The sequence below is a fragment of the Rana temporaria genome, assembly GCF_905171775.1.
Source record: "Rana temporaria chromosome 5 unlocalized genomic scaffold, aRanTem1.1 chr5z, whole genome shotgun sequence".
Lineage (NCBI taxonomy): Eukaryota > Metazoa > Chordata > Amphibia > Anura > Ranidae > Rana > Rana temporaria.
In genome coordinates this window covers 148400-174862 of record NW_024404467.1, presented here as the reverse complement: position 1 = coordinate 174862, position 26463 = coordinate 148400, and the positions used below count along the sequence as shown (strand labels likewise).

At 50.9% G+C, this 26463-nt stretch overlaps 2 protein-coding genes across 2 annotated transcripts in view; one reads left to right on the top strand and one right to left on the bottom strand.

Annotated features, from left to right (window-relative positions):
• Positions 1 to 26463, bottom strand: part of BOP1 (BOP1 ribosomal biogenesis factor) — an 80293-nt gene that overhangs the window by 1576 nt on the left and 52254 nt on the right. Inside the window, exons 4-6 of the mRNA XM_040334355.1 lie at positions 3775 to 3929; positions 3374 to 3491; positions 3193 to 3294 (exon numbers count right to left, since the gene is read on the bottom strand). Of these exons, the coding sequence (XP_040190289.1) occupies positions 3193 to 3294; positions 3374 to 3491; positions 3775 to 3929 (375 nt within the window). The remainder of the gene's footprint in view (positions 1 to 3192; positions 3295 to 3373; positions 3492 to 3774; positions 3930 to 26463) is intronic.
• On the top strand, positions 9852 to 25967 carry SCX (scleraxis bHLH transcription factor). Its single transcript, XM_040334354.1, has 2 exons — positions 9852 to 10622; positions 25138 to 25967. The coding sequence occupies exons 1-2, from the start codon at positions 10098 to 10100 to the stop codon at positions 25174 to 25176; spliced, it is 564 nt and encodes a 187-aa protein (XP_040190288.1). The 5' UTR covers positions 9852 to 10097; the 3' UTR covers positions 25177 to 25967.

The following is a 26463-nucleotide window of genomic DNA, read 5'->3' as shown; positions in this document are numbered from 1 at the left end:
AGAGATGAAGAGATGGGGAGACGCACAGAGATGAAGAGAGGGGGAAACACACAGAGATGAAGAGAGGGGGAGACACACAGAGATGAAGAGAGGGGGAGACGCACAGAGATGAAGAGAGGGGGAGACGCACAGAGATGAAGAGAGGGGGAGACACACAGAGATGAAGAGATGGGGAGACGCACAGAGATGAAGAGAGGGGGAGACACACAGAGATGAAGAGATGGGGAGACACACAGAGATGGAGAGGGGGAGACGCACAGAGATGAAGAGAGGGGGGAGACACACAGAGATGGAGAGGGGGAGACACACACAGAGATGAAGAGAGGGGGAGACGCACAGAGATGAAGAGAGGGGGAGACGCACAGAGATGAAGAGGGGGACACACACAGAGATGAAGAGATGGGGAGACGCACAAAGATGAAGAGAGGGAGACACACAGAGATGAAGAGAGGGGGAGACACACAGAGATGAAGAGGGGGAGACACACAGAGATGAAGAGAGGGGGAGACGCACAGAGATGAAGAGAGGGGGAGACACACAGATGGAGAGGGGGAGACACACAGAGATGAAGAGATGGGGAGACGCACAAAGATGAAGAGAGGGAGACACACAGAGATGAAGAGAGGGGGAGACGCACAGAGATGAAGAGAGGGGGAGACACACAGAGATGAAGAGATGGGGAGACACACAGAGATGAAGAGATGGGGAGACACACAGAGATGGAGAGGGGGAGACGCACAGAGATGAAGAGAGGGGGAGACACACAGAGATGGAGAGGGGGAGACACACACAGAGATGAAGAGAGGGGGAGACGCACAGAGATGAAGAGAGGGGGAGACGCACAGAGATGAAGAGGGGGACACACACAGAGATGAAGAGATGGGGAGACGCACAGAGATGAAGAGAGGGGGAGACACACAGAGATGAAGAGGGGGAGACACACAGAGATGAAGAGAGGGGGAGACGCACAGAGATGAAGAGAGGGGGAGACACACAGAGATGGAGAGGGGGAGACACACACAGAGATGAAGAGAGGGGGAGACGCACAGAGATGAAGAGAGGGGGAGACGCACAGAGATGAAGAGAGGGGGAGATGCACAGAGATGAAGAGAGGGGGAGACGCACAGAGATGAAGAGAGGGGGAGACGCACAGAGATGAAGAGAGGGGGAGACACACAGAGAGATGAAGAGAGGGGGAGACGCACAGAGATGAAGAGAGGGAGACACACAGAGATGAAGAGAGGGGGAGACACACAGAGATGAAGAGAGGGGGAGACACACAGAGATGAAGAGAGGGGGAGACACACAGAGATGAAGAGAGGGGGAGACGCACAGAGATGAGGAGAGGGGGAGACGCACAGAGATGAGGAGAGGGGGAGACGCACAGAGATGAAGAGATGGGGAGACACACAGAGATGAAGAGAGGGGGAGACACACAGAGATGAAGAGAGGGGGAGACACACAGAGATGAAGAGAGGGGGAGACACACAGAGATGAAGAGAGGGGGAGACACACAGAGATGAAGAGAGGGGGAGACACACAGAGATGAAGAGAGGGGGAGACGCACAGAGATGAAGAGAGGGGGAGACGCACAGAGATGAAGAGATGGGGAGACGCACAGAGATGAAGAGATGGGGAGACGCACAGAGATGAAGAGAGGGGGAGACACACAGAGATGAAGAGAGGGGGAGACACACAGAGATGAAGAGAGGGGGAGACACACAGAGATGAAGAGGGGGAGACACACACAGAGATGAAGAGAGGGGGAGACACACACAGAGATGAAGAGGGGGAGACACACAGAGATGAAGAGAGGGGGAGACGCACAGAGATGAAGAGAGGGGGAGACGCACAGAGATGAAGAGAGGGGGAGACACACAGAGATGAAGAGAGGGGGAGACACACAGAGATGAAGAGAGGGGGAGACACACAGAGATGAAGAGAGGGGGAGACGCACAGAGATGAAGAGAGGGGGAGACGCACAGAGATGAAGAGAGGGGGAGACGCACAGAGATGAAGAGAGGGGGAGACACACAGAGATGAAGAGAGGGGGAGACACACAGAGATGAAGAGAGGGGGAGACACACAGAGATGAAGAGAGGGGGAGACACACAGAGATGAAGAGAGGGGGAGACGCACAGAGATGAAGAAAGGGGGAGACACACAGAGATGAAGAGAGGGGGAGACACGCACAGAGATGAAGAGAGGGGGAGACACACAGAGATGAAGAGAGGGGGAGACACACAGAGATGAAGAGAGGGGGAGACACACAGAGATGAAGAGAGGGGGAGACGCACAGAGATGAAGAGAGGGGGAGACGCACAGAGATGAAGAGAGGGGGAGACGCACAGAGATGAAGAGAGGGGGAGACGCACAGAGATGAAGAGAGGGGGAGACGCACAGAGATGAAGAGATGGGGAGACGCACAGAGATGAAGAGAGGGAGACACACACAGAGATGAAGAGAGGGGGAGACACACAGAGATGAAGAGAGGGGGAGACACACACAGAGATGAAGAGAGGGGGAGACACACACAGAGATGAAGAGAGGGGGAGACACACAGAGATGAAGAGAGGGGGAGACGCACAGAGATGAAGAGAGGGGGAGACACACAGAGATGAAGAGAGGGGGAGACACGCACAGAGATGAAGAGAGGGGGAGACACACAGAGATGAAGAGAGGGGGAGACACACAGAGATGAAGAGAGGGGGAGACACACAGAGATGAAGAGAGGGGGAGACACACAGAGATGAAGAGAGGGGGAGACACACAGAGATGAAGAGAGGGGGAGACACACAGAGATGAAGAGAGGGGGAGACACACAGAGATGAAGAGAGGGGGAGACGCACAGAGATGAAGAGAGGGGGAGACGCACAGAGATGAAGAGAGGGAGACACACAGAGATGAAGAGAGGGGGAGACACACAGAGATGAAGAGAGGGGGAGACACACAGAGATGAAGAGAGGGGGAGACACACAGAGATGAAGAGATGGGGAGACGCACAGAGATGAAGAGAGGGGGAGACACACAGAGATGAAGAGAGGGGGAGACACACAGAGATGAAGAGATGGGGAGACGCGCGCCAAGAGAGGGGGAGACGCGCACCAAGAGGGGGGGACATGGGTACCCAGAAGTGCGATGAGACCTCCTTCCATGGAAATGTCTCAGGAGGGAGGGAGGTCGCCCACTTACCTTTTCCTTCTCGATCAGGGACGGGATGAAGCTGCGTTTGTCGGCGGGCCGGTTGGTGACGGGGTGGATCATGGTCTCATGGGTGAAGAAATCCACAGACGGCTGTATAGAGAGGGGAGAGAGGGGTCAGCGAGGTCCATCAAGTGGCGTCCATCCAACATGCAGCTTCCGTCGCACTCACCTCATAAGGGTCATACTTGGTGTCCCCAAACTGCCCGCGTTGAATCCGCTCCACCAGGTCCACCTGGTCATCGGTCAGTTTAATGTCCTGTCCGGTTTTCTTATCATGAACGGTTCTCCTGGGGAAAGGCAGACACGGTGTGTTATGAAGTATTGTGGTACTTTGTATACATAACCCGGCATAATGACAACCTATCACAGAGCTTCCCACCCGGAGATGGAAGGAAATAGCCGGCAATGGTCACTGCTCGGGGAGGGAGCAGCACGGGGGCTTTGCAGTGCTGGGATCCAGGAATTTGTACCCGATGACCCCTCTTTATATAAATCTTCCCCAAACAGCCACTGGACTTTCCATAACAGAAAACTGAATCAAAGACTTCCGAGAGCCCCTCCCCCACTCACCAATAATCAGGATTCTCCATCTTGTCCAGGAATTCCTCCAGCTGGTCCTTCGTCTTCAGAGGCTTGAAAATCTTCTTACCATCCAGGTCATAACCGATGTGCGGGAAATCCTTGTACCACTCCATAGGGATGTTCCCCACCGTGTTCCGGATGTCCTGCCAGAGAGAAGAGCGCAAACTGAGCGCAATGATACAGATACGAGAGATACGAGAACGGGACAAATCAATGGACAACTCGGGGAGCCGGACGCTACAACTCGGGGGGCCGGCCGCTACAACGCGGGGGCCGGCCGCTACAACGCGGGGGCCGGCCGGCACAACTCGGGAGCCGGCCAGTACAACTCGGGGAGACGCCCACTACAACTCGGGGAGACGCCCACTACAACTCGGGGAGACGCCCACTACAACTCGGGGAGACGCCCACTACAACTCGGGGAGACGCCCACTACAACTCGGGGAGCCGCCCACTACAACTCGGGGAGCCGCCCACTACAACTCGGGAGCCGCCCACTACAACTCGGGGAGCCGCCCACTACAACTCGGGGAGCCGCCCACTACAACTCGGGAGCCGCCCACTACAACTCGGGAGCCGCCCACTACAACTCGGGGAGCCGCCCACTACAACTCGGGGAGCCGCCCACTACAACTCGGGGAGCCGCCCACTACAACTCGGGGAGCCGCCCACTACAACTCGGGGAGCCGCCCACTACAACTCGGGGAGCCGCCCACTACAACTCGGGGAGCCGCCCACTACAACTCGGGGAGCCGCCCACTACAACTCGGGGAGCCGCCCACTACAACTCGGGGGGCCGGCCACTACAACTCGGGGGGCCGGCCACTACAACTCGGGGGGCCGGCCACTACAACTCGGGGAGCCGCCCACTACAACTCGGGGAGCCGCCCACTACAACTCGGGGAGCCGCCCACTACAACTCGGGGAGCCGCCCACTACAACTCGGGGGGCCGGCCACTACAACTCGGGGGGCCGGCCACTACAACTCGGGGGGCCGGCCACTACAACTCGGGGAGCCGCCCACTACAACTCGGGGAGCCGCCCACTACAACTCGGGGAGCCGCCCACTACAACTCGGGGGGCCGGCCACTACAACTCGGGGGGCCGGCCACTACAACTCGGGGGGCCGGCCACTACAACTCGGGGGGCCGGCCACTACAACTCGGGAGCCGGCGTAACATGTGGGGGGGGGGAGGACTATGGGGGGGGGGACTATTAGATGTGCCTACAGTCAGAGGGGCCCAGCATTACGGAGGGCCCATCGCTATCTGCTCATAGGACAACTCAATAATAGCATTTGGCACATAAGGGAGTGGAGAGACCATGTCTTTACCGATAACGGCCCATCACCCTGGAGGAAGCGTACGGCGCGTTACAGATCCAAACACATGAAAATCCCATCTGAGCAAAGTCCGTACATTTTGGCATTGATATTGAAAATAGGACCGATCGCGCCAAAGAATTGTCTTTTATTTAACCCATTTGCTGCCGGAGCCAATTTTTGTGTTTTTAAAAAACAAAATAATAATTTTAGGCCAAACAGGAAATATTTTCTGAAATAAGACACCCCTAGAGAATAAAATAGCGGCAGTTCCAATGTCACACAATATTACCGCAAAGGCTCAGTAAAAAAACACACTGAAGGGAATTTTTCAGGCACACAAACACAATAAACAACCCGTATGTTTAGTAAAATATAAAAGCCGAAGTTGCACCGAGTAAATTGATACCCAACATGGCAAACCTTAAATTTGCGCCCCGTAAAATGGCGACAAACTTTAGTACCCGATATTTTGTAGCGGTGACGCTTTAAACCCCCCCCTATAGGTATCAGTTTAGTATTAGGGAGGAGGTCTGCTGCTAGAATTATCGCTCTCACTCTGGAATGCTCAGGGGCCGGCCAGTACAACTCAGGGGGCCGGCCGGTACAACTCGGGGGGCCGGCCGGTACAACTCGGGGGGCCGGCCGGTACAACTCGGGGGGCCGGCCGGTACAACTCGGGGGGCCGGCCGGTACAACTCAGGGGGCCGCCCAGTACAACTCAGGGGGCCGCCCAGTACAACTCGGGGGGCCGCCCAGTACAACTCGGGGGGCCGCCCAGTACAACTCAGGGGCCGGCGAGCAGTTCAGGGAAGCAGTGAACATGTTCTGCCCTCCACCTTGTGCTGCCCGCCTCCGACTATGCGATATGCGCAGCAATATGCGACGTGTATCGCAAGGCGTTGGTGTCGCGACCTGTGCGTGTACATGCATATATGTGGGGGGCCTGAAAAAATATATATATTGGGGGAGGGGGATGTTATGTGCTTGGGTGTAACTATTGATTTTTGTTTAACTTTTTTCATCACAGTCTCCTATGTGATGATTTTTAGGTGACAGGTTCTCTTTCATCAGACATGCCACTGGCACCTGCCGGGAAAACATAGCGATGGTACGGGGGGGGGGGGGGCAGGGGGTGGTGTCCGTCTATAAATGGACAATGAGATTGTTCGCTCTCATGGAGGATGCACTGAGCAGGCGAGCCATAGGGAGCAAAAAAGAACTGTCAAAAGACCTGCGTAACAGGGTAACAGAGTTTTATAAAGGTGAAAAAGGATATAGGACGATATCCAAAGCCTTAAATATGCCAGTAAGTGCTTTTCAATCACGTCTTAAGTGGAAATGTTTTTTTTGGGGGGGGGGTCTCTTGATACCGAGCCATTATTTTGCACAGGGGGATTTGATCAGTTTCACTGCCTTAGTAATTACCACAGCCGTTTCATCCAAGGGAAATCCTGAAAACCTGACCTGTTCGGGCACCTTGAGGACTGGAGCTGAGAAACATTGGTGTAGGGGAATCGCCGGCTGAAAAATGGCACGGCTGGGCAGAGCAACGTATATATATTTATGTCACTTTAAAATTCCCACTGCGCCCCTGCCACGAGCGCCGTGACTGTTCCCGCGGGACTAGATGTCCGATGGTGTCCAGCGATTGTGTCACAGAGCGGCAGAACGGGGGAGAGGCCAGTGTAAACAAGGCATCTCCCTGTTCTGCCTAGTGACAGGACACTGATCGTCTGCTCCCTCTCATCGGGAACAGCAATCGGTGACATGTCACTTGTAGCCACGCCCCGTAACAGTTAAAATCACTCCCTAGGACACACTTAACCCCTTCAGCGCCACCTATCGGTTAACCCCTTCATTGCCAGTGTAATTTTTACAGTAACCAGTGCATTTGTATAGCTCTGATCGCTGTGAAAATGACAATGGTCCCAAAAATGTGTCAAAAGTGTCCGAAGTGTCCGCCATAATGTCGCAGTACCGATAAAAAAAAAAAAAAGAACGCTGATCGCCACCATTACTAATAAAAAAAAAATATTAATAAAAATGCCATAAAACTATCCCCTATTTTGTAAACGCTAGGGCCCGGATTCTCAAAAGAGATACGACAACGCATCTCCAGATACGCCGTCGTATCTCTGCATTGAGCCGTTGTATCTATGCGCCTGGTTCTTAGAATCAGTTACGCATAGATATCCATTAGATTCGACAGGTGTAAGTCTCTTACGCCATCGGATCTTAACTGCATTTTTTTTGGCCCGCTAGGTGGCGCTTCCGTCGAAATCCGCGTTGAGTATGCAAATTAGCTAGATACGCGAATTCCCGAACGTGCGCGCGTCCGACGCAGTAAAGTTACGACGTTTACGTTAGGCTTTTCCCGGCGTAAAGTTGCCCCTGGGTCTATGAGGCGCAGCCAATGTTAAGTATGGCCGTCGTTCCCGCGTCGAAAATTTATAAAATGACGTCGTTTGCGTAAGTCGTTCGTGAATGGGGCTGGACGTCATTTACGTTCACGTCAAAACCAATGACGTCATTTAGAGCAATGCACACTGGGATATTTTAGGGACGGCGCATGCGCAGTTCGTTCGGCGCGGGGGCGCGCTTCATTTAAATGAAACACGCCCTCTACCCGCCGAATTAGAATTCCGCCGGGTGATTTACGCTACACCGCCGCAACTTTACAGGCAAGTGCTTTGTGAATAAAGCACTTGCCTGAAAAACTTGCGGCGGCGTAACGTAAATGAGATACGTTACGCCCGCACAAGTTTGCGCCCATTTTTTAACAAAAATATGTAGAAGAATACGAATCGGACTCAACTGAGGAGAATTTATTTTTAATATATTTTTGGGGGATATTTATTATAGCAAAAAGTAAAAAATATTGCATTTTCTTTTCAAAATTCTGGCTCTTTTTTTGTTTATAGCGCAAAAAATAAAAACCGCAGAGGTGATCAAATACCACCAAAAGAAATCTCTATTTGTGGGGAAAAAAGGACGTCAGTTTTGTTTGGGAGCCACGTTGCACGACCGCGCAATTGTCAGTTAAAGCGACGCAGCGCCGAAATCGCAAAAAAAGTCCTCTGGTCTTTGTCCAGCCAAATGGTCCGGGGGGTAAGTGGTTAAGAACTAAGGGGGGGTGCAGACTTTTGAACAGGGGCATTTCTATTACTATGTTTTGTTTTACGATTGCGCCGAATATCAAATAAAAGAAATATGGGGGGGGGGGGGGGGAGGGTAAACTTTTTAGCACAACTGTAGCGGTCTATATAGAACAGGGGTCTCCAAACTTTTCAAACAAAGGGCCACTTTATTGTCCTTCAGACTTTAGGAGGGCCGGATTGTGGCCAGCAGGGGCAGGAAATGTCACGGGCCCGGCATCAGTGAGAATAAATATGGCCTTAAGGGTTGGTGGTCAATAGGAGGAGAAGTATTGTCCCTATTGGTAAGAGGGATAGTATCCCATCATTGGTATCCGTGGAATATAGTGGTCCAGTGGGAGGAATAGTGCCTTCTATCAGTGGGAGGAATTTTGCCCCAAGGGCCGGATAAAGGCTAGCAAAGGGCCACATCTGGCCCTTGGGCCGCAGTTTGGAGACCCCTGATATAGAGCATTGAGACCCCGACAAAGTCCACCATGATGCCGCAGTGTTCTTGGGGGAATGGCCGGGTCAGAATAGTGGGCTATGGCCCGTATACCATGGCAAGCTGGCACCGTGCTTTGGTCACCCAGAAGGAGTAGACGGGCGCCTCGGTTGGTTGCCGATTGGTCGGTAAGTTTGAGCCTGGATTTTCTATGTGTTTCTATGCCTTGGTTCTGTTCTCCTGGCGGCGGGTTACTCATTTAGAGACTTCGTGGCCTGGATTTACTTCCCCGATACACAAGCTGGCATTGTGCGTTGGTCACCCACGAGTAGACGGGCGCCTCGGTTGGTTGCCGGTTGGTCGGTAAGTTTGAGCCTGGATTTTCTATGCGTTTCTATGCCTTGGTTCTGTTCTCCTGGCGGTGGGTTTCTCATCTGGAGACTTCATGGCCTGGATTTACTTCCCCGATACACAAGCTGGCATCGTGCGTTGGTCACCCAGAAGGAGTAGACGGGTGCCTCGGTTGGTTGCCGATTGGTCGGTAAGTTTGAGCCTGGATTTTCTATGCGTTTCTATGCCTTGGTTCTGTTCTCCTGGCGGTGGGTTTCTCATCTGGAGACTTCATGGCCTGGATTTACTTCCCCGATACACAAGCTGGCATCGTGCGTTGGTCACCCACGAGTAGACGGGTGCCTCGGTTGGTTGCCGATTGGTCGGTAAGTTTGAGCCTGGATTTTCTATGTGTTTCTATGCCTTGGTTCTGTTCTCCTGGCGGTGGGTTTCTCATCTAGAGACTTCGTGGCCTGGATTTACTTCCCCGATACACAAGCTGGCATTGTGCGTTGGTCACCCACGAGTAGACGGGCGCCTCGGTTGGTTGCCGATTGTTCAGCAAGTTTGAGCCTGGATTTTCTATGCCTTGGTTCTGTTCTGGCGGCGGGTTTCTCATCTAGAGACTTCATGGCCTGGATTTACTTCCCCGATACACAAGCTGGATGCAGATGTTGGGGAAGGGTTAAGGCTGCGTCTCGTTAGGCAGCACAGGCCAGTCTAGGCTGTTAAATCCCACAGCCGTCTGGGGACTCCCTCCCCCTTCATCCAGCTTCCGATGGAGCCCCCCCCCCTACCCGTGTCTGCTGCCGGCTGAGGGAGGACCAGACTCAATCTCAAGGGTCACTATAAAAAGTCAATCACAGTTGCAGCCCCGCCAGACACACTCCACACGTGTGAGAGACGAGGCAAGAGGCGCGCTCAGGCGAGGATGCTGACACAAGGCTGCGACATCTCAGAGTCACCATAGTGGTCACATGAGAAGGTCACCGCAGATAGACGTGGACAACGCGAGACGCCGGGACAGCGAAGAGTCTGCAACTTAAAAACAATATATATTTGGCGGTCAACCATCACCATGTCTTTTGCGATGCTGCGCCATGCCCCACCTGCCCGCTTTCTGTACCCCGACATCAGCATGCTTTCCGACGACGACGAAAGCGGCAGCGACAGTTCGGGGTGCGGCGATAAAGCTTTTCACCACTCGATGGACAGGAGTGGCAGGAGAGGAGACAAGAAGTGTTCACGACTGCAGCAAGAGACGCGAGAACCGCGACAACGCCACACGGCCAACGCCCGCGAAAGGGACAGGACGAACAGCGTCAACAGCGCCTTCACCGCCCTGCGCACGCTTATTCCCACAGAGCCCGCCGACCGCAAGCTCAGCAAAATAGAGACTCTACGCCTGGCGTCCAGCTACATCTCCCACCTAGGAAACGTATTACTCCTCGGAGACACTTGTGGAGACGGGCAGCCGTGCCACACCAGCAGTCCCTACTACCAGCATCACCACCCAACCACTAGCAGCCCCAAACACCGAGAGAGCGAGCCAGGCCAACCCAAGCAGATCTGCACCTTCTGCCTCAGCAACCAAAGGAAGCTGGTGAGTAAAATACCGCGCTCATATTACAGCGCTAATAATTAGCCGACAGGTATCAGAACAAGTTACAGTCTGAGAAAACACTTCATAAAAAACAGATGTCGGGAAATTATTTCCAGGCCACAGACCAGTGCGCTCTGCAGGAGAGACCGTAAAAAACACAAAGCGCTACCATAACAGTATATCGCGGCGAGGGGAATGTACACTGCGGCCTCCTCAGATCGCATCTCTTATAATTAGAATTCGTTCCGACCTTAAAAGCTCTGCCCCAAAATCCAATACCCGGACACGTGACTCAGGTGAGGGGTAAGAAGTGGTATCTCCCTTCGGGGATCTGACCTCAATGACGGACACGTGACTCAGGTAAGGGATAGGAAGTGGTATCTCCCTTCGGGGATCTGACCTCAATGACGGACACGTGACTCGGGTGAGGGGTAAGAAGTGGCGTCTCCCTTCCGGAGATCTGACCTCAGAAGGACACATGACTCAGGTGAGGGATAGGAAGTGGTGTCGCCTTTTCAGAGAGCTGACTTGAATGACGGACACGTGACTCGGCTGAGGGGTAAGAAGTGGCGTCTCCCTTCGGGGATCTGACCTCAGAAGTACACATGACTCAGGCGAGGGGTAAAAAGTGGTACCTCCTTCCCAGAGATAGGTCCTTAGAACTGGGCACCAGACTGGGTGAGAAATGGGAAGTGAGATCTCCTCCCCAGAGATCTGACCTCAGTCTTGGACCGTTTCCTACATGTGAGGTATAGGAAGTGGTATTACCCCAGGTGAGGGATTTATCTCTCCTCCAATCATTAAACTGGAGAGGATCAATGTGACCCATGGTGACACCTCCTACATGAATGATCTAAAGCTGGTCACACGTGCTTCATTCTCAGTCACACATTTGTGGTGGTTGGTGATCCTCTCCTCTGTACTATCCTGACAGCTGGGAGACACCTCCACTGTCAGAATACACAGATCACCGAAGAAGGGACCACACATGCATGAAAATTCAGACGGTCTCTGCTGAACCTCCATCCATCTATGGCCACCTTAAAGGTTAAGTGTCTGACACCCCAAAACAGAAACATTTTGGAGAGTCTGTCGCTTTTCCCACAAGACCCTGGGGGTTTGGGGTGCCTGAGTGCGCCATAAGAATACTCGCTCTATTGAAAACAACCCGACATGATAACGTCAGGATCATTCTACGAACCTTCTGACCTCCATCTAATGTACACTCTGTGAGGTCAGGAAGGTGACATCATCTCAGAGGCGAGACCTGCACCCGACACTAGAAGAGGTACCCTCACTTCCCCAGAGGGGTCTACAGCTAGGCCTGTATAGGGTCAGAGGAGCCCTGATCTCCAGAGATCTCCCTGCAAGTATCTACAGACAGAGTGACCCACCCCAACCCCAGATCTGCACTCGGCCCCCCTCTTCACCATCCCAACCCCAGATCTGCACTCGCCCCCCTCTTCACCATCCCAACCCCAGATCTGCACTCGGCCCCCTCTTCACCATCCCAACCCCAGATCTGCACTCGGCCCCCCTCTTCACCATCCCAACCCCAGATCCTACACTCGCCCCCCTCTTCACCATCCCAACCCCAGATCTGCACTCGCCCCCCTCTTCACCATCCCAGATCTGCACTCGGCCCCCCTCTTCACCACCCCAACCCCAGATCTGCACTCCGGCCCCCTCTTCACCACCCCAACCCCAGATCTGCACTCGGGCCCCCTCTTCACCACCCCAACCCCAGATCTACACTCGGCCCCCCTCTTCACGACCCCAACCCCAGATCTGCACTTGGCCCCCCTCTTCACCATCCCAACCCCAGATCTGCACTCGCCCCCCTCGTCACCATCCCAACCCCAGATCTGCACTCGGCCCCCCTCTTCACCATCCCAACCCCAGATCTGCACTCAGCCCCCCTTTTCACCATCCTCTGCGATGAGGTGAAGTTGACATAAATGTTCCAGACGTAGAACACACAAGCAATGGAAACCAGTGATGTCATCCGTGATTAGCCAATCATGTGATTGCTTTTGTTTTCTGATCCCTCCGCAGAGAACTGCCGGCTGGTTCTTAATTCAAACCATTTACCAACTCAATGACCCGCACAGAGTTCTGTCAGGGGGACACGGGGTTCAGTTGTACCCCGGTGCCCCTCTCTCTACCAAAGAGGCTACAGAACATCTTCCTACAGACACCAAAATGTGGGACCACCTAGAATACCTTCCCTATGAAGTCCCGTGTATTGTGAGCCGGACCCTCGCCCATCTCTGTGCCCGATCCTCGCCCATCTCTGTGCCCGATCCTCGCCCATCTCTGTGCCCGACCCTCGCCCATCTCTGTGCCCGACCCTCGCCCATCTCTGTGCCCGATCCCCACCAATCATTTCACTGGTCAGTGCTCTTAGGTCGGTTAGGCAACAACCAATCAGCTCGTACGCCCCATTTCCCGAGGCTCACCCGACACTCGTACGCCCCGACACTCGTACACCCCGACACTCGTACACCCCGACACCCCATTTCCTGAGGCTCATGTGACACTCGTACACCCCGACACTCGTACACCCCGACACTCGTACGTACGCCCCATTTCCCGAGGCTCACCTGACACTCGTACGCCCCATTTCCCGAGGCTCACCTGACACTCGTACGCCCCATTTCCCGAGGCTCACCTGACACTCGTACGCCCCATTTCCCGAGGCTCATCTGACACTCGTACACCCCATTTCCCGAGGCTCACCTGACACTCGTACGGCCCATTTCCCGAGGCTCACCTGACACTCGTACGCCCCATTTCCCGAGGCTCACCTGACACTCGTACGCCCCATTTCCCGAGGCTCACCTGACACTCGTACGCCCCATTTCCCGAGGCTCATCTGACACTCGTACACCCCATTTCCCGAGGCTCACCTGACACTCGTACGGCCCATTTCCCGAGGCTCACCTGACACTCGTACGGCCCATTTCCCGAGGCTCACCTGACACTCGTACGGCCCATTTCCCGAGGCTCACCCGACACTCGTACGCCCCATTTCCCGAGGCTCACCCGACACTCGTACGCCCCATTTCCCGAGGCTCACCCGACACTCGTACGCCCCATTTCCCGAGGCTCACCCGACACTCGTACACCCCATTTCCCGAGGCTCACCCGACACTCGTAGACCCCATTTCCCGAGGCTCACCTGACACTCGTACACCCCATTTCCTGAGGCTCACCTGACACTCGTACGCCCCATTTCCCGAGGCTCACCTGACACTCGTACACCCCATTTCCTGAGGCTCACCTGACACTCGTAGACCCCATTTCCTGAGGCTCACCTGACACTCGTACACCCCATTTCCTGAGGCTCACCCGATACTCGTACACCCCATTTCCTGAGGCTCACCTGACACTCGTACACCCCATTTCCTGAGGCTCACCCGATACTCGTACACCCCATTTCCTGAGGCTCATCTGACACTCGTACACCCCATTTCCTGAGGCTCATCTGACACTCGTACACCCCATTTCCCGAGGCTCATCTGACACTCGTACACCCCATTTCCCGAGGCTCATCTGACACTCGTACACCCCATTTCCCGAGGCTCACCTGACACTCGTACGCCCCATATCCCGAGGCTCACCTGACACTCGTACACCCCATTTCCCGAGGCTCATCTGACACTCGTACACCCCATTTCCCGAGGCTCACCCGACACTCGTAGACCCCGACACTCGTACACCCCGACACTCGTACACCCCGACACTCGTACACCCCGACACCCCATTTCCTGAGGCTCATGTGACACTCGTACACCCCGACACTCGTACACCCCGACACTCGTACGTACGCCCCATTTCCCGAGGCTCACCTGACACTCGTACGCCCCATTTCCCGAGGCTCACCTGACACTCGTACGCCCCATTTCCCGAGGCTCACCTGACACTCGTACGCCCCATTTCCCGAGGCTCATCTGACACTCGTACACCCCATTTCCCGAGGCTCACCTGACATTCGTACACCCCATTTCCCGAGGCTCACCTGACACTCGTACACCCCATTTCCCGAGGCTCATCCGACACTCGTACACCCCATTTCCCGAGGCTCATCTGACACTCATACACCCCATTTCCCGAGGCTCACCTGACACTCGTACACCCCATTACCCTCGCAGTATGAAGACTTCCAGTAGTGATGGGGCTCAATCCTGGTAGATCCAACCTTGTACAGGACAGGAAATTAGGAGTAATGTATAGGATAAGCTCTCCATATTCATACTGACAGGTCCTCCTGATTACGTCACCTAATAAAAGGGGACTTCCCGCTGTAATCAGGATGGAATAACAAGGGAATGACTGAAGTGAATGTGGAAGACGAGACACAGAAGGAACCGGGAATAGGAATACACTATAGCAGCGATATGCATGTGTGAGGGCAACATGAAGGGTCAGTCCCCAACCAGGAACCAGACCCCCTACAGACTCTGATCTGTCCCCAACCAGGAACCAGACCCCCCTACAGACTGATCTGTCCCCAACCAGGAACCAGACCTCCTACATGTCCCCAACCAGGAACCAGACCCCCTACATGTCCCCAACCAGGAACCAGACCCCCTACAGACTTATCTGTCCCCAACCAGGAACCAGACCCCCCTACAGACTGATCTGTCCCCAACCAGGAACCAGACCTCCTACATGTCCCCAACCAGGAACCAGACCTCCTACATGTCCCCAACCAGGAACCAGACCCCCTACAGACTCTGATCTGTCCCCAACCAGGAACCAGACCCCCTACAGACTGATCTGTCCCCAACCAGGAACCAGACCCCCTACAGACTGATCTGTCCCCAACCAGGAACCAGACCTCCTACATGTCCCCAACCAGGAACCAGACCTCCTACAGACTGATCTGTCCCCAACCAGGAACCAGACCCCCTACAGACTGATCCGTCCCCAACCTGGAACTAGACCTCCTACAGACTGATCTGTCCCCAACCAGGAACCAGACCCCCTACAGACTGATCTGTCCCCAACCAGGAACCAGACCCCCTACATGTCCCCAACCAGGAACCAGACCCCCTACAGACTCTGATCTGTCCCCAACCAGGAACCAGACCCCCTACAGACTCTGATCTGTCCCCAACCAGGAACCAGACCCCCTACAGACTGATCTGTCCCCAACCAGGAACCAGACCCCCCTACATGTCCCCAACCAGGAACCAGACCCCCTACAGACTGATCTGTCCCCAACCAGGAACCAGACCCCCCCTACATGTCCCCAACCAGGAACCAGACCCCCTACAGACTCTGATCTGTCCCCAACCAGGAACCAGACCCCCTTACAGACTGATCTGTCCCCAACCAGGAACCAGACCCCCTACAGACTCTGATCTGTCCCCAACCAGGAACCAGACCCCCCTACAGACTCTGATCTGTCCCCAACCAGGAACCAGACCCCCTACAGACTCTGATCTGTCCCCAACCAGGAACCAGACCCCCCTACAGACTCTGATCTGTCCCCAACCAGGAACCAGACCTTCTACATGTCCCCAACCAGGAACCAGACCCCCTACAGACTGATCTGTCCCCAACCAGGAACCAGACCCCCTACAGACTGATCTGTCCCCAACCAGGAACCAGACCCCCCTACAGACTGATCTGTCCCCAACCAGGAACCAGACCCCCCTACAGACTCTGATCTGTCCCCAACCAGGAACCAGACCCCCTACAGACTCTGATCTGTCCCCAACCAGGAACCAGACCCCCTACATGTCCCCAACCAGGAACCAGACCCCCTACAGACTGATCTGTCCCCAACCAGGAACCAGACCCCCCTACAGACTGATCTGTCCCCAACCTGGAACCAGACCCCCTACAGACTGATCTGTCCCCAACCAGGAACCAGACCCCCTACAGACTGATCTGTCCCCAACCAGGAACCAGACCCCCCTACAGACTGATCTGTCCCCAACCAGGAACCAAACCCCCTACAGACTGATCTGTCCCCAACCAGGAACCAAACCCCCTACAGACTGATCTGTCCCCAACCAGGAACCAAACCCCCTACAGACTGATCTGTCCCCAACCAGGAACCAAACCCCCTACAGACTGATCTGTCCCCAACCAGGAACCAGACCCCCTACATGTCCCCAACCAGGAACCAGACCCCCCTACAGACTGATCTGTCCCCAACCAGGAACCAGACCTCATAAAATCCGTTTACCATTTATAGACCCCCATATGATGAGTGAAAGCCACGTACATCACTATGCACACCAGCTGATCATTAATCCCCCATATCCCGTGCTTAGATGTTCATACCCATGAAAGATTTTTTACCGATGCCAACCGAACTAGACGACGCATTACGGCAAAAGCTTCCCTCCCTTTCGCTGCCTGTTATATTTATTTATATTTAAAAGTAAATACTCTGATTTGCCCCCCCCCCTGTATTTCTCAAATATTCAGACACTTCACCGTGCAGACAGTTTTCTAAATCGGATCTCACTGCGTCCTCCAATATTATACAGAATAATAATAATCCTCATCTCACTGCGTCCTCCAATATTATACAGAATAATAATAATCCTCATCTCACTGCATCCTCCAATATTATACAGAATAATAATCCTCATCTCACTGCGTCCTCCAATATTATACAGAATAATAATAATCCTCATCTCACTGCGTCCTCCAATATTATACAGAATAATAATAATCCTCATCTCACTGCGTCCTCCAATATTATACAGAATAATAATAATCCTCATCTCACTGCGTCCTCCAATATTATACAGAATAATAATCCTCATCTCACTGCGTCCTCCAATATTATACAGAATAATAATCCTCATCTCACTGCGTCCTCCAATATTATACAGAATAATAATAATCCTCATCTCACTGCGTCCTCCAATATTATACAGAATAATAATCCTCATCTCACTGCGTCCTCCAATATTATACAGAATAATAATAATCCTCATCTCACTGCGTCCTCCAATATTATACAGAATAATAATAATCCTCATCTCACTGCGTCCTCCAATATTATACAGAATAATCCTCATCTCACTGCGTCCTCCAATATTATACAGAATAATAATCCTCATCTCACTGCGTCCTCCAATATTATACAGAATAATAATAATCCTCATCTCACTGCGTCCTCCAATATTATACAGAATAATAATAATCCTCATCGCACTGCGTCCTCCAATATTATACAGAATAATAATAATCCTCATCTCACTGCGTCCTCCAATATTATACAGAATAATAATAATCCTCATCTCACTGCGTCCTCCAATATTATACAGAATAATAATAATCCTCATCTCACTGCATCCTCCAATATTATACAGAATAATAATAATAATCCTCATCTCACTGCGTCCTCCAATATTATACAGAATAATAATAATCCTCATCTCACTGCGTCCTCCAATATTATACAGAATAATAATAATAATCCTCATCTCACTGCGTCCTCCAATATTATACAGAATAATAATAATAATAATCCTCATCTCACTGCGTCCTCCAATATTATACAGAATAATAATAATCCTCATCTCACTGCGTCCTCCAATATTATACAGAATAATAATAATAATCCTCATCTCACTGCGTCCTCCAATATTATACAGAATAATAATCCTCATCTCACTGCGTCCTCCAATATTATACAGAATAATAATAATCCTCATCTCACTGCGTCCTCCAATATTATACAGAATAATAATCCTCATCTCACTGCGTCCTCCAATATTATACAGAATAATAATAATCCTCATCTCACTGCGTCCTCCAATATTATACAGAATAATAATCCTCATCTCACTGCGTCCTCCAATATTATACAGAATAATAATAATCCTCATCTCACTGCGTCCTCCAATATTATACAGAATAATAATCCTCATCTCACTGCGTCCTCCAATATTATACAGAATAATAATAATCCTCATCTCACTGCGTCCTCCAATATTATACAGAATAATAATCCTCCTCATCTCACTGCGTCCTCCAATATTATACAGAATAATAATAATCCTCATCTCACTGCGTCCTCCAATATTATACAGAATAATAATCCTCATCTCACTGCGTCCTCCAATATTATACAGAATAATAATAATCCTCATCTCACTGCGTCCTCCAATATTATACAGAATAATAATCCTCATCTCACTGCGTCCTCCAATATTATACAGAATAATAATCCTCATCTCACTGCATCCTCCAATATTATACAGAATAATAATCCTCATCTCACTGCGCCCTCCAATATTATACAGAATAATAATAATCCTCATCTCACTGCGTCCTCCAATATTATACAGAATAATAATAATCCTCATCTCACTGCGTCCTCCAATATTATACAGAATAATAATAATCCTCATCTCACTGCGCCCTCCAATATTATACAGAATAATAATCCTCATCTCACTGCGTCCTCCAATATTATACAGAATAATAATAATCCTCATCTCACTGCGTCCTCCAATATTATACAGAATAATAATCCTCATCTCACTGCGTCCTCCAATATTATACAGAATAATAATCCTCATCTCACTGCGTCCTCCAATATTATACAGAATAATAATCCTCATCTCACTGCGTCCTCCAATATTATACAGAATAATAATCCTCATCTCACTGCGTCCTCCAATATTATACAGAATAATAATCCTCATCTCACTGCGTCCTCCAATATTATACAGAATAATAATCCTCATCTCACTGCGTCCTCCAATATTATACAGAATAATAATAATCCTCATCTCACTGCGTCCTCCAATATTATACAGAATAATAATAATCCTCATCTCACTGCGTCCTCCAATATTATACAGAATAATAATAATCCTCATCTCACTGCGTCCTCCAATATTATACAGAATAATAATAATAATCCTCATCTCACTGCGTCCTCCAATATTATACAGAATAATAATCCTCATCTCACTGCGTCCTCCAATATTATACAGAATAATAATAATCCTCATCTCACTGCGTCCTCCAATATTATACAGAATAATAATCCTCATCTCACTGCGTCCTCCAATATTATACAGAATAATAATAATCCTCATCTCACTGCGTCCTCCAATATTATACAGAATAATAATAATCCTCATCTCACTGCGTCCTCCAATATTATACAGAATAATAATCCTCATCTCACTGCGTCCTCCAATATTATACAGAATAATAATCCTCATCTCACTGCGTCCTCCAATATTATACAGAATAATAATAATCCTCATCTCACTGCGTCCTCCAATATTATACAGAATAATAATAATCCTCATCTCACTGCGTCCTCCAATATTATACAGAATAATGGCCTCCACACACAATGGTCTGAATGATACAAACCCTCCGATTATATGATGGGGGGGGGGGGGGGTAAGTATGGTGTATGGGGGGAACTCATGATAAGGAGATATAGGAGAATTATATGAACATGTCCCGTCTCCTGGGCCTCCTATCTGAGGAGCCTCACCTTCTATCTATATACATATAAACAAAGCAATTGGGCGACAGAAGCCGATATCACTTCATTGAAATCCGATTGGCTGTTAAAGGTCAGTGGACTATATGGAAGAGGCCAATTTAAGGCGAGCCGGGGAATGGTCATATTGGGGGGCGAATGTGAAATACATTGGCTGTAATACAGAGCCGGGTCACCAATAAGAACTTCTACGGTTAGCGAAGACTCCGATTCTGGCACTGGTCCCGGTTATAAATCCAATGACTCCACCAAAACCGCACCATACACCAACAACAGAACCACGTGAGCTGGGTATCAGGGGGTCACACTCTGTCCATCACCCCTCCACTACACAGGGGAATGACCCCCCACTGCTCAGCACCCGCCAAACAGCTTGATGACCAACGCCAACCCTCTACCCAACATCGGCCTGGTGTTACTAATGTGTCACCCGTTTAGAATTTTTTATAGTTTTTTTTTTGCGTTATTTCGAAACAACGATTTTTTCCCCAAATGTAATTTTCTTTCCTTGACAAATACATTTTGGGCTCCAGAGCCAACCAACAGAGTCCACCAACCAGACCCAACCAACAGAGAGTCCACCAACCAGACCCAACCAACAGAGTCCACCAACCAGACCCAACCAACAGAGTCCACCAACCAGACCCAACCAACAGAGAGTCCACCAACCAACAGAGAGTCCACTAACCAGACCCAACCAACAGAGAGTCCACCAACCAACAGAGAGTCCACTAACCAGACCCAACCAACAGAGTCCACCAACAGAGAGTCCACCAACCAGACCCAACCAACAGAGTCCACCAACCTCGAACTCCAAAAAAGTGTTTTCCTGCAGTGGTCCACAAGAAGTTCTCCATCAGAACTAAGATGGGGGGGGGGAATCTTATGAGGGGGTTGTAATGTGTCTCTTTAATGTGACCATCTCAGTAAAACCGCCCATTGCTGGTGATCATGCTGGGAGTTGTAGTGGCACCTTGGATGTGATGACCCTGAAGAACGATAACCAGCACTGGTTGTGGTCAGATAATACGGGTTTTGCTGGAGGGAAGGCTGAGGGAGGCGACAGTGCAGAGTGGAAATATGGAGTCTGGAGATGCCGATATTTGAGAGCACGGAGATTGAATAATATTCCACCGATGGAGAGAGATGAGATCTGGAATATTGTGGATGACGGTGGCAGGGAAGGGAATAACGGGAATGATGACCTGCTCTGGAAGGTGGAAATTTTCCACATTTACTGGATGATGTTGCAATGTTTGTGGCCATAAAAAGGTCCATAATGGCCAAAACAGATGATCAGCGGCAGGCTAGCCAGCATTACCCAGAATGCCTCACTACAGGGGGACTTCATGACAGACATCATTGTGGCCACAGATATTAGATGACACTCGGCATAACACTGACCCACCTCAATAAAATAGGTGGTCAGACGGAGCCATGATGGGGGCGGAGAACACCACTCCATCCGATCCACCACCAGGGTCCCAGAGGACAACCCCTTCCAACCTACCCATTCCCCTCTCTTCTGGAAAATTCCTTTCTGATCTACCTTAACACCCTACAGGATAGCCACTTATACCCCCATGGTCCTCCAGAAAAGCTCCATCCCTTTCCATGACCCTTCAAGACAGCCCCTTCCAATTAACCACTCTTCAACATTCCAGATCAGGCCCTCCTGATTAAATCCCCAAAGCCCTAAAGGACAGCCCTTTCCAATTACCCCCCCCCCCCCATGGCACTACAGGACAACCCCTTCAAATTACCCCTAAGAGCTCTCAGGGACAGCACCTTCCAATCAGCTCCCCATGGCCCTACAGGAAAGCATCTTCCAATAACCCCTTCCCCCCATGGCCCTAAAGATCATCATCTTCCATTTAGCCCCCTATGGCACTACAGGACAGGACCTTCCAATTAACCCATGGCAGCCTCCAGGACAGATTCTTCTGATCAACCCCCTGCGGCCCTACAGAACAGCCCTTCCCAATCTACCCCTGCAGCGCTCCAGGACAGCCCTTGCAGCCTGGGGCACAAGCCAGCTCTGGGCAGAATGGCGGCCAATACTTGAGGATTTCATTTTGTGTGACCCTCAGGAGGAACCGGGTTCCCTTCTAGCTGGCTATGTTAGGATAAATTAGCTGGAGTCGGGCATATGACTTGAGGGGTATTTACTAAGCAGAGAGGGGCGAGGAAGGCTGTACTGAGTCTGTTCAGGTGAGATGAACGGATTTGATGTACTTCTTATCATGGTGGTCATGTAGAGTGATTTACAAACTCCTCCGTCTGCTAGATTTAACAAGAGAATGAAGATGTTGATGCGCAGAGGGCGTTTATCCAAAGCGACCAATCACAAGCCATGCCTGAACTGACCGAGAGCCAGTAAGGGGTTGCTATGGGTTACAGCGGCTGCTTCTAGGGCATTAACTCTGGGAACTGTGCGTAAAGCAGGTGTATAAATCTGAACTGCGTCCTCTGGAGATCCGGGTGCCACCTGCTCCTGGTTTGGGGGTCAGTGCCCGCCTTCCCCTGGCTGCGGCAGCCCCGGTGTTTGCGCTGGCTCTGGGACTGTTATGATTTGGGGTTGGCGGGAGGCGCTGCGTGTTTTCTGTTTGACTATTCTCTGCTCTGTGTAATTTGCTGTACTTTTTGCCTTTATATATTTACTCTAGAAGCCCAGAAAAACCTCATAAAATGGAAATAAATGCTGGCAGTTCACCGTCAGCCGGAGCCTCGGGAGGGATCCTGGACGCAAGGCTCGCCTGCCGCACTCAGACAAAACGGCTTTGTGGACAGGCGGAGACTTTGCCCAAATTTTCCATTTTTAAGTAGATTGTAAAAAAAAAAAAAAAGTTCTTCTCCAGAGTGAGTTAGTGGAAATAGAGCGAATACCAGAGGCGTCACGTAAACATCCCGGTGAGGAATGTGGGGATTTAGTGTGTCAGTACAGACAGCAGCCCCACACTCTCATCCAGGGCCAACCGTTTAAAGGGCCAACAAAACCGTCACCGCCTCGAATGTCACCACTCGTGAAGAAGGCTCCTAAAATACCAGCTGGTGACGTGGATCTAGAACTGAGAAAAAATCTGCTTCTATCACAAGATGGGACGGTGGTGGGACACAAAGGGTTCTTCTATCAGAAGATGGGACGGTGGTGGGACACAAATGGTTCTTCTATCAGAAGATGGGACGGTGGTGGGACACAAATGGTTCTTCTATCAGAAGATGGGACGGTGGTGGGACACAAATGGCTCTACTATCAGAAGATGGGACGGTGGTGGGACACAAACGGCTCTACTATGAGAAGATGGGACGGTGGTGGGACACAAATGGCTCTTCTATCAGGAGATGGGACGGTGGTGGGACACAAAGGGTTCTTCTATCAGAAGATGGGACGGTGGTGGGACACAAATGGTTCTTCTATCAGAAGATGGGAGGGTGGTGGGACACAAATGGTTCTTCTATCAGAAGATGGGATGGTGGTGGGACACAAATGGTTCTTCTATCAGAAGATGGGAGGGTGGTGGGACACAAATGGTTCTTCTATCAGAAGATGGGACGGTGGTGGGACACAAATGGCTCTACTATCAGGAGATGGGACGGTGGTGGGACACAAATGGCTCTACTATCAGGAGATGGGACGGTGGTGGGACACAAAGGGTTCTTCTATCAGAAGATGGTACAGTGGTGGGACACAAATGGTTCTTTTATCAGGAGACGGAAGGGTGGTGGGACACAAATGGTTCTTCTATCAGAAGATGGGACGGTGGTGGGACACAAATGGCTCTACTATCAGAAGATGGTACGGTGGTGGGACACAAATGGTTCTTTTATCAGGAGACGGAAGGGTGGTGGGACACAAATGGTTCTTCTATCAGAAGATGGGACGGTGGTGGGACACAAATGGTTCTTCTATCAGAAGATGGGACGGTGGTGGGACACAAATGATCCTTCCATCAGAAGATGGGACGGTGGTGGGACACAAATGGTTCTTCTATCAGAAGATGGGACGGTGGTGGGACACAAATGGTTCTTCTATCAGAAGATGGGATGGTGGTGGGACACAAATGGTTCTTCTATCAGAAGATGGGACGGTGGTGGGATACAAATGGTTCTTCTATCAGGAGATGGGACGGTGGTGGGACACAAAGGGTTCTTCCATCAGAAGATGGGACGGTGGTGGGACACAAATGATTGTTCCATCAGAAGATGGGACGGTGGTGGGATACAAATGGTTCTTCTATCAGAAGATGGGACGGTGGTGGGACACAAATGATTGTTCCATCAGAAGATGGGACGGTGGTGGGATACAAATGGTTCTTCTATCAGAAGATGGGACGGTGGTGGGACACAAAGGGTTCTACTATCAGAAGATGGGACGGTGGTGGGACACAAATGGTTCTTCCATCAGAAGATGGGACGGTGGTGGGACACAAATGGTTCTTCTATCAGGAGACGGAAGGGTGGTGGGACACAAATGGCTCTACTATCAGAAAATGGGACGGTGGTGGGACACAAATGGTTCTTCTATCAGAAGATGGGACGGTGGTGGGACACAAATGGTTCTTCTATCAGAAGATCGGATGGTGGTGGGATACAAATGGTTCTTCTATCAGAAGATGGGAGGGTGGTGGGACACAAATGGTTCTTCCATCAGAAGATGGGACGGTGGTGGGACACAAATGGTTCTTCTATCAGAAGATGGGACAGTGGTGGGACACAAATGGCTCTACTATCATAAGATGGGACGGTGGTGGGACACAAATGGTTCTTCTATCAGAAGATGGGACGGTGGTGGGACACCAGTGCTCATAAGAAGATGAGACCGTAGTTGTAGATGTAGTACAGGAGACGGTCAGAGACTGCAGGTATACTACAGGAGACAGTCAGTGACTGCAAATATGCTACAAGAGTTTGTAAAGACCAGGAACATGGACCAGGAGACACTACACAAGACTGCTAGAGATCACTGCTATCACCCCCCCAATAACGATGTATCTTTTTTTGTCTCGGCAGGGAAAGGACAGAGAAAGGAAGACGGCGATCAGAACCTAATGACAGCTCTGGGGGACCCCACAGACACCCCCAGACCACAGCCTGAAGGTACGACAACTATAAGCCAGAAAAAGAACTCCGGCCAATCACAGGGGAGAGACCACCGCAGCTCCGAGAGTGGGAGGAGACTGAACAGGACGCATATATCTTAAGGCCCCCATTTTCACCTCCGCTTAAAGCCTCCAACAGGGGCCGATTTTCCATAAGCTTCCATTGGTCTCCAGCCAACACAACTGAAATAAAGGCGCAGTCCACTCCGTACATCCGCCATGTATATCATATTCTTCAGTACCTCGTGGGCGGGTCTACTCCCTCTGCATCTTCCTCCCCCGCCCCGTATCAGAGATGGTGAGGAGCTTCACGGATCTGAATAAATGTGGTTCCCAGATTACCAACAACAAGCAGCAGGGAGACTCCTGAGGACAACAAAGACATCTACCCCACCCTTCACCCACCCAGGCTGGGCGGATCAGAGGAATGCGCCACTTGTGTGCATCAAGGCGTTATGGTATATGTATGTGCCATTGCTGCTCATCTCACACATTTCTATGGAGCCAGAAGAGGAATACAATCCTCCTGAAGGCGTGTTCACTGTCAGCGAACTTTCCTGAATCTCCAGAAACTGGCTGAGCGACGCGTAAGCGGAGTGACACCATATTTTATAATCTAGAGGACAATGTATGGGGGGGTGGGGGGGAGGTGAGCGGACTGACAGATGTGATATATGGGGCCCTTGGCCCCCACAATGTATGTGTCTTATTTATCAATAAAGAGATCAAGGTGATTATCAATGCAGCCTGAACTCATCAATGGTGGACACTACTACCCTCATCATTGTACACCCAATACTACCCCATCATTCTCTACTACTACCCTCATCATTGTACACCCAATACCACCCCATCATTCTCTACTACTACCCTCATCATTGTACACCCAATACTAAACCCATTATAACACCATCATTCTCTACTACCACCCTCATCATTGTACACCCAATACTACCCTCATTATCACGCCATCATTCTCTACTACTACCCTCATCATTGTACACCCAATACTACCCCCCATTATCACACCATCATTCTCTACTACTACTACCCTCATCATTCTCCACCCAATAATACCCCATCATTCTCTACTACTACCCTCATCATTGTACACCCAATACTACCCCATCATTCTCTACTACTACCCTCATCATTCTCCACCCAATAATACCCCATCATTCTCTACTACTACCCTCATCATTGTACACCCAATAATACCCCATCATTCTCTACTACT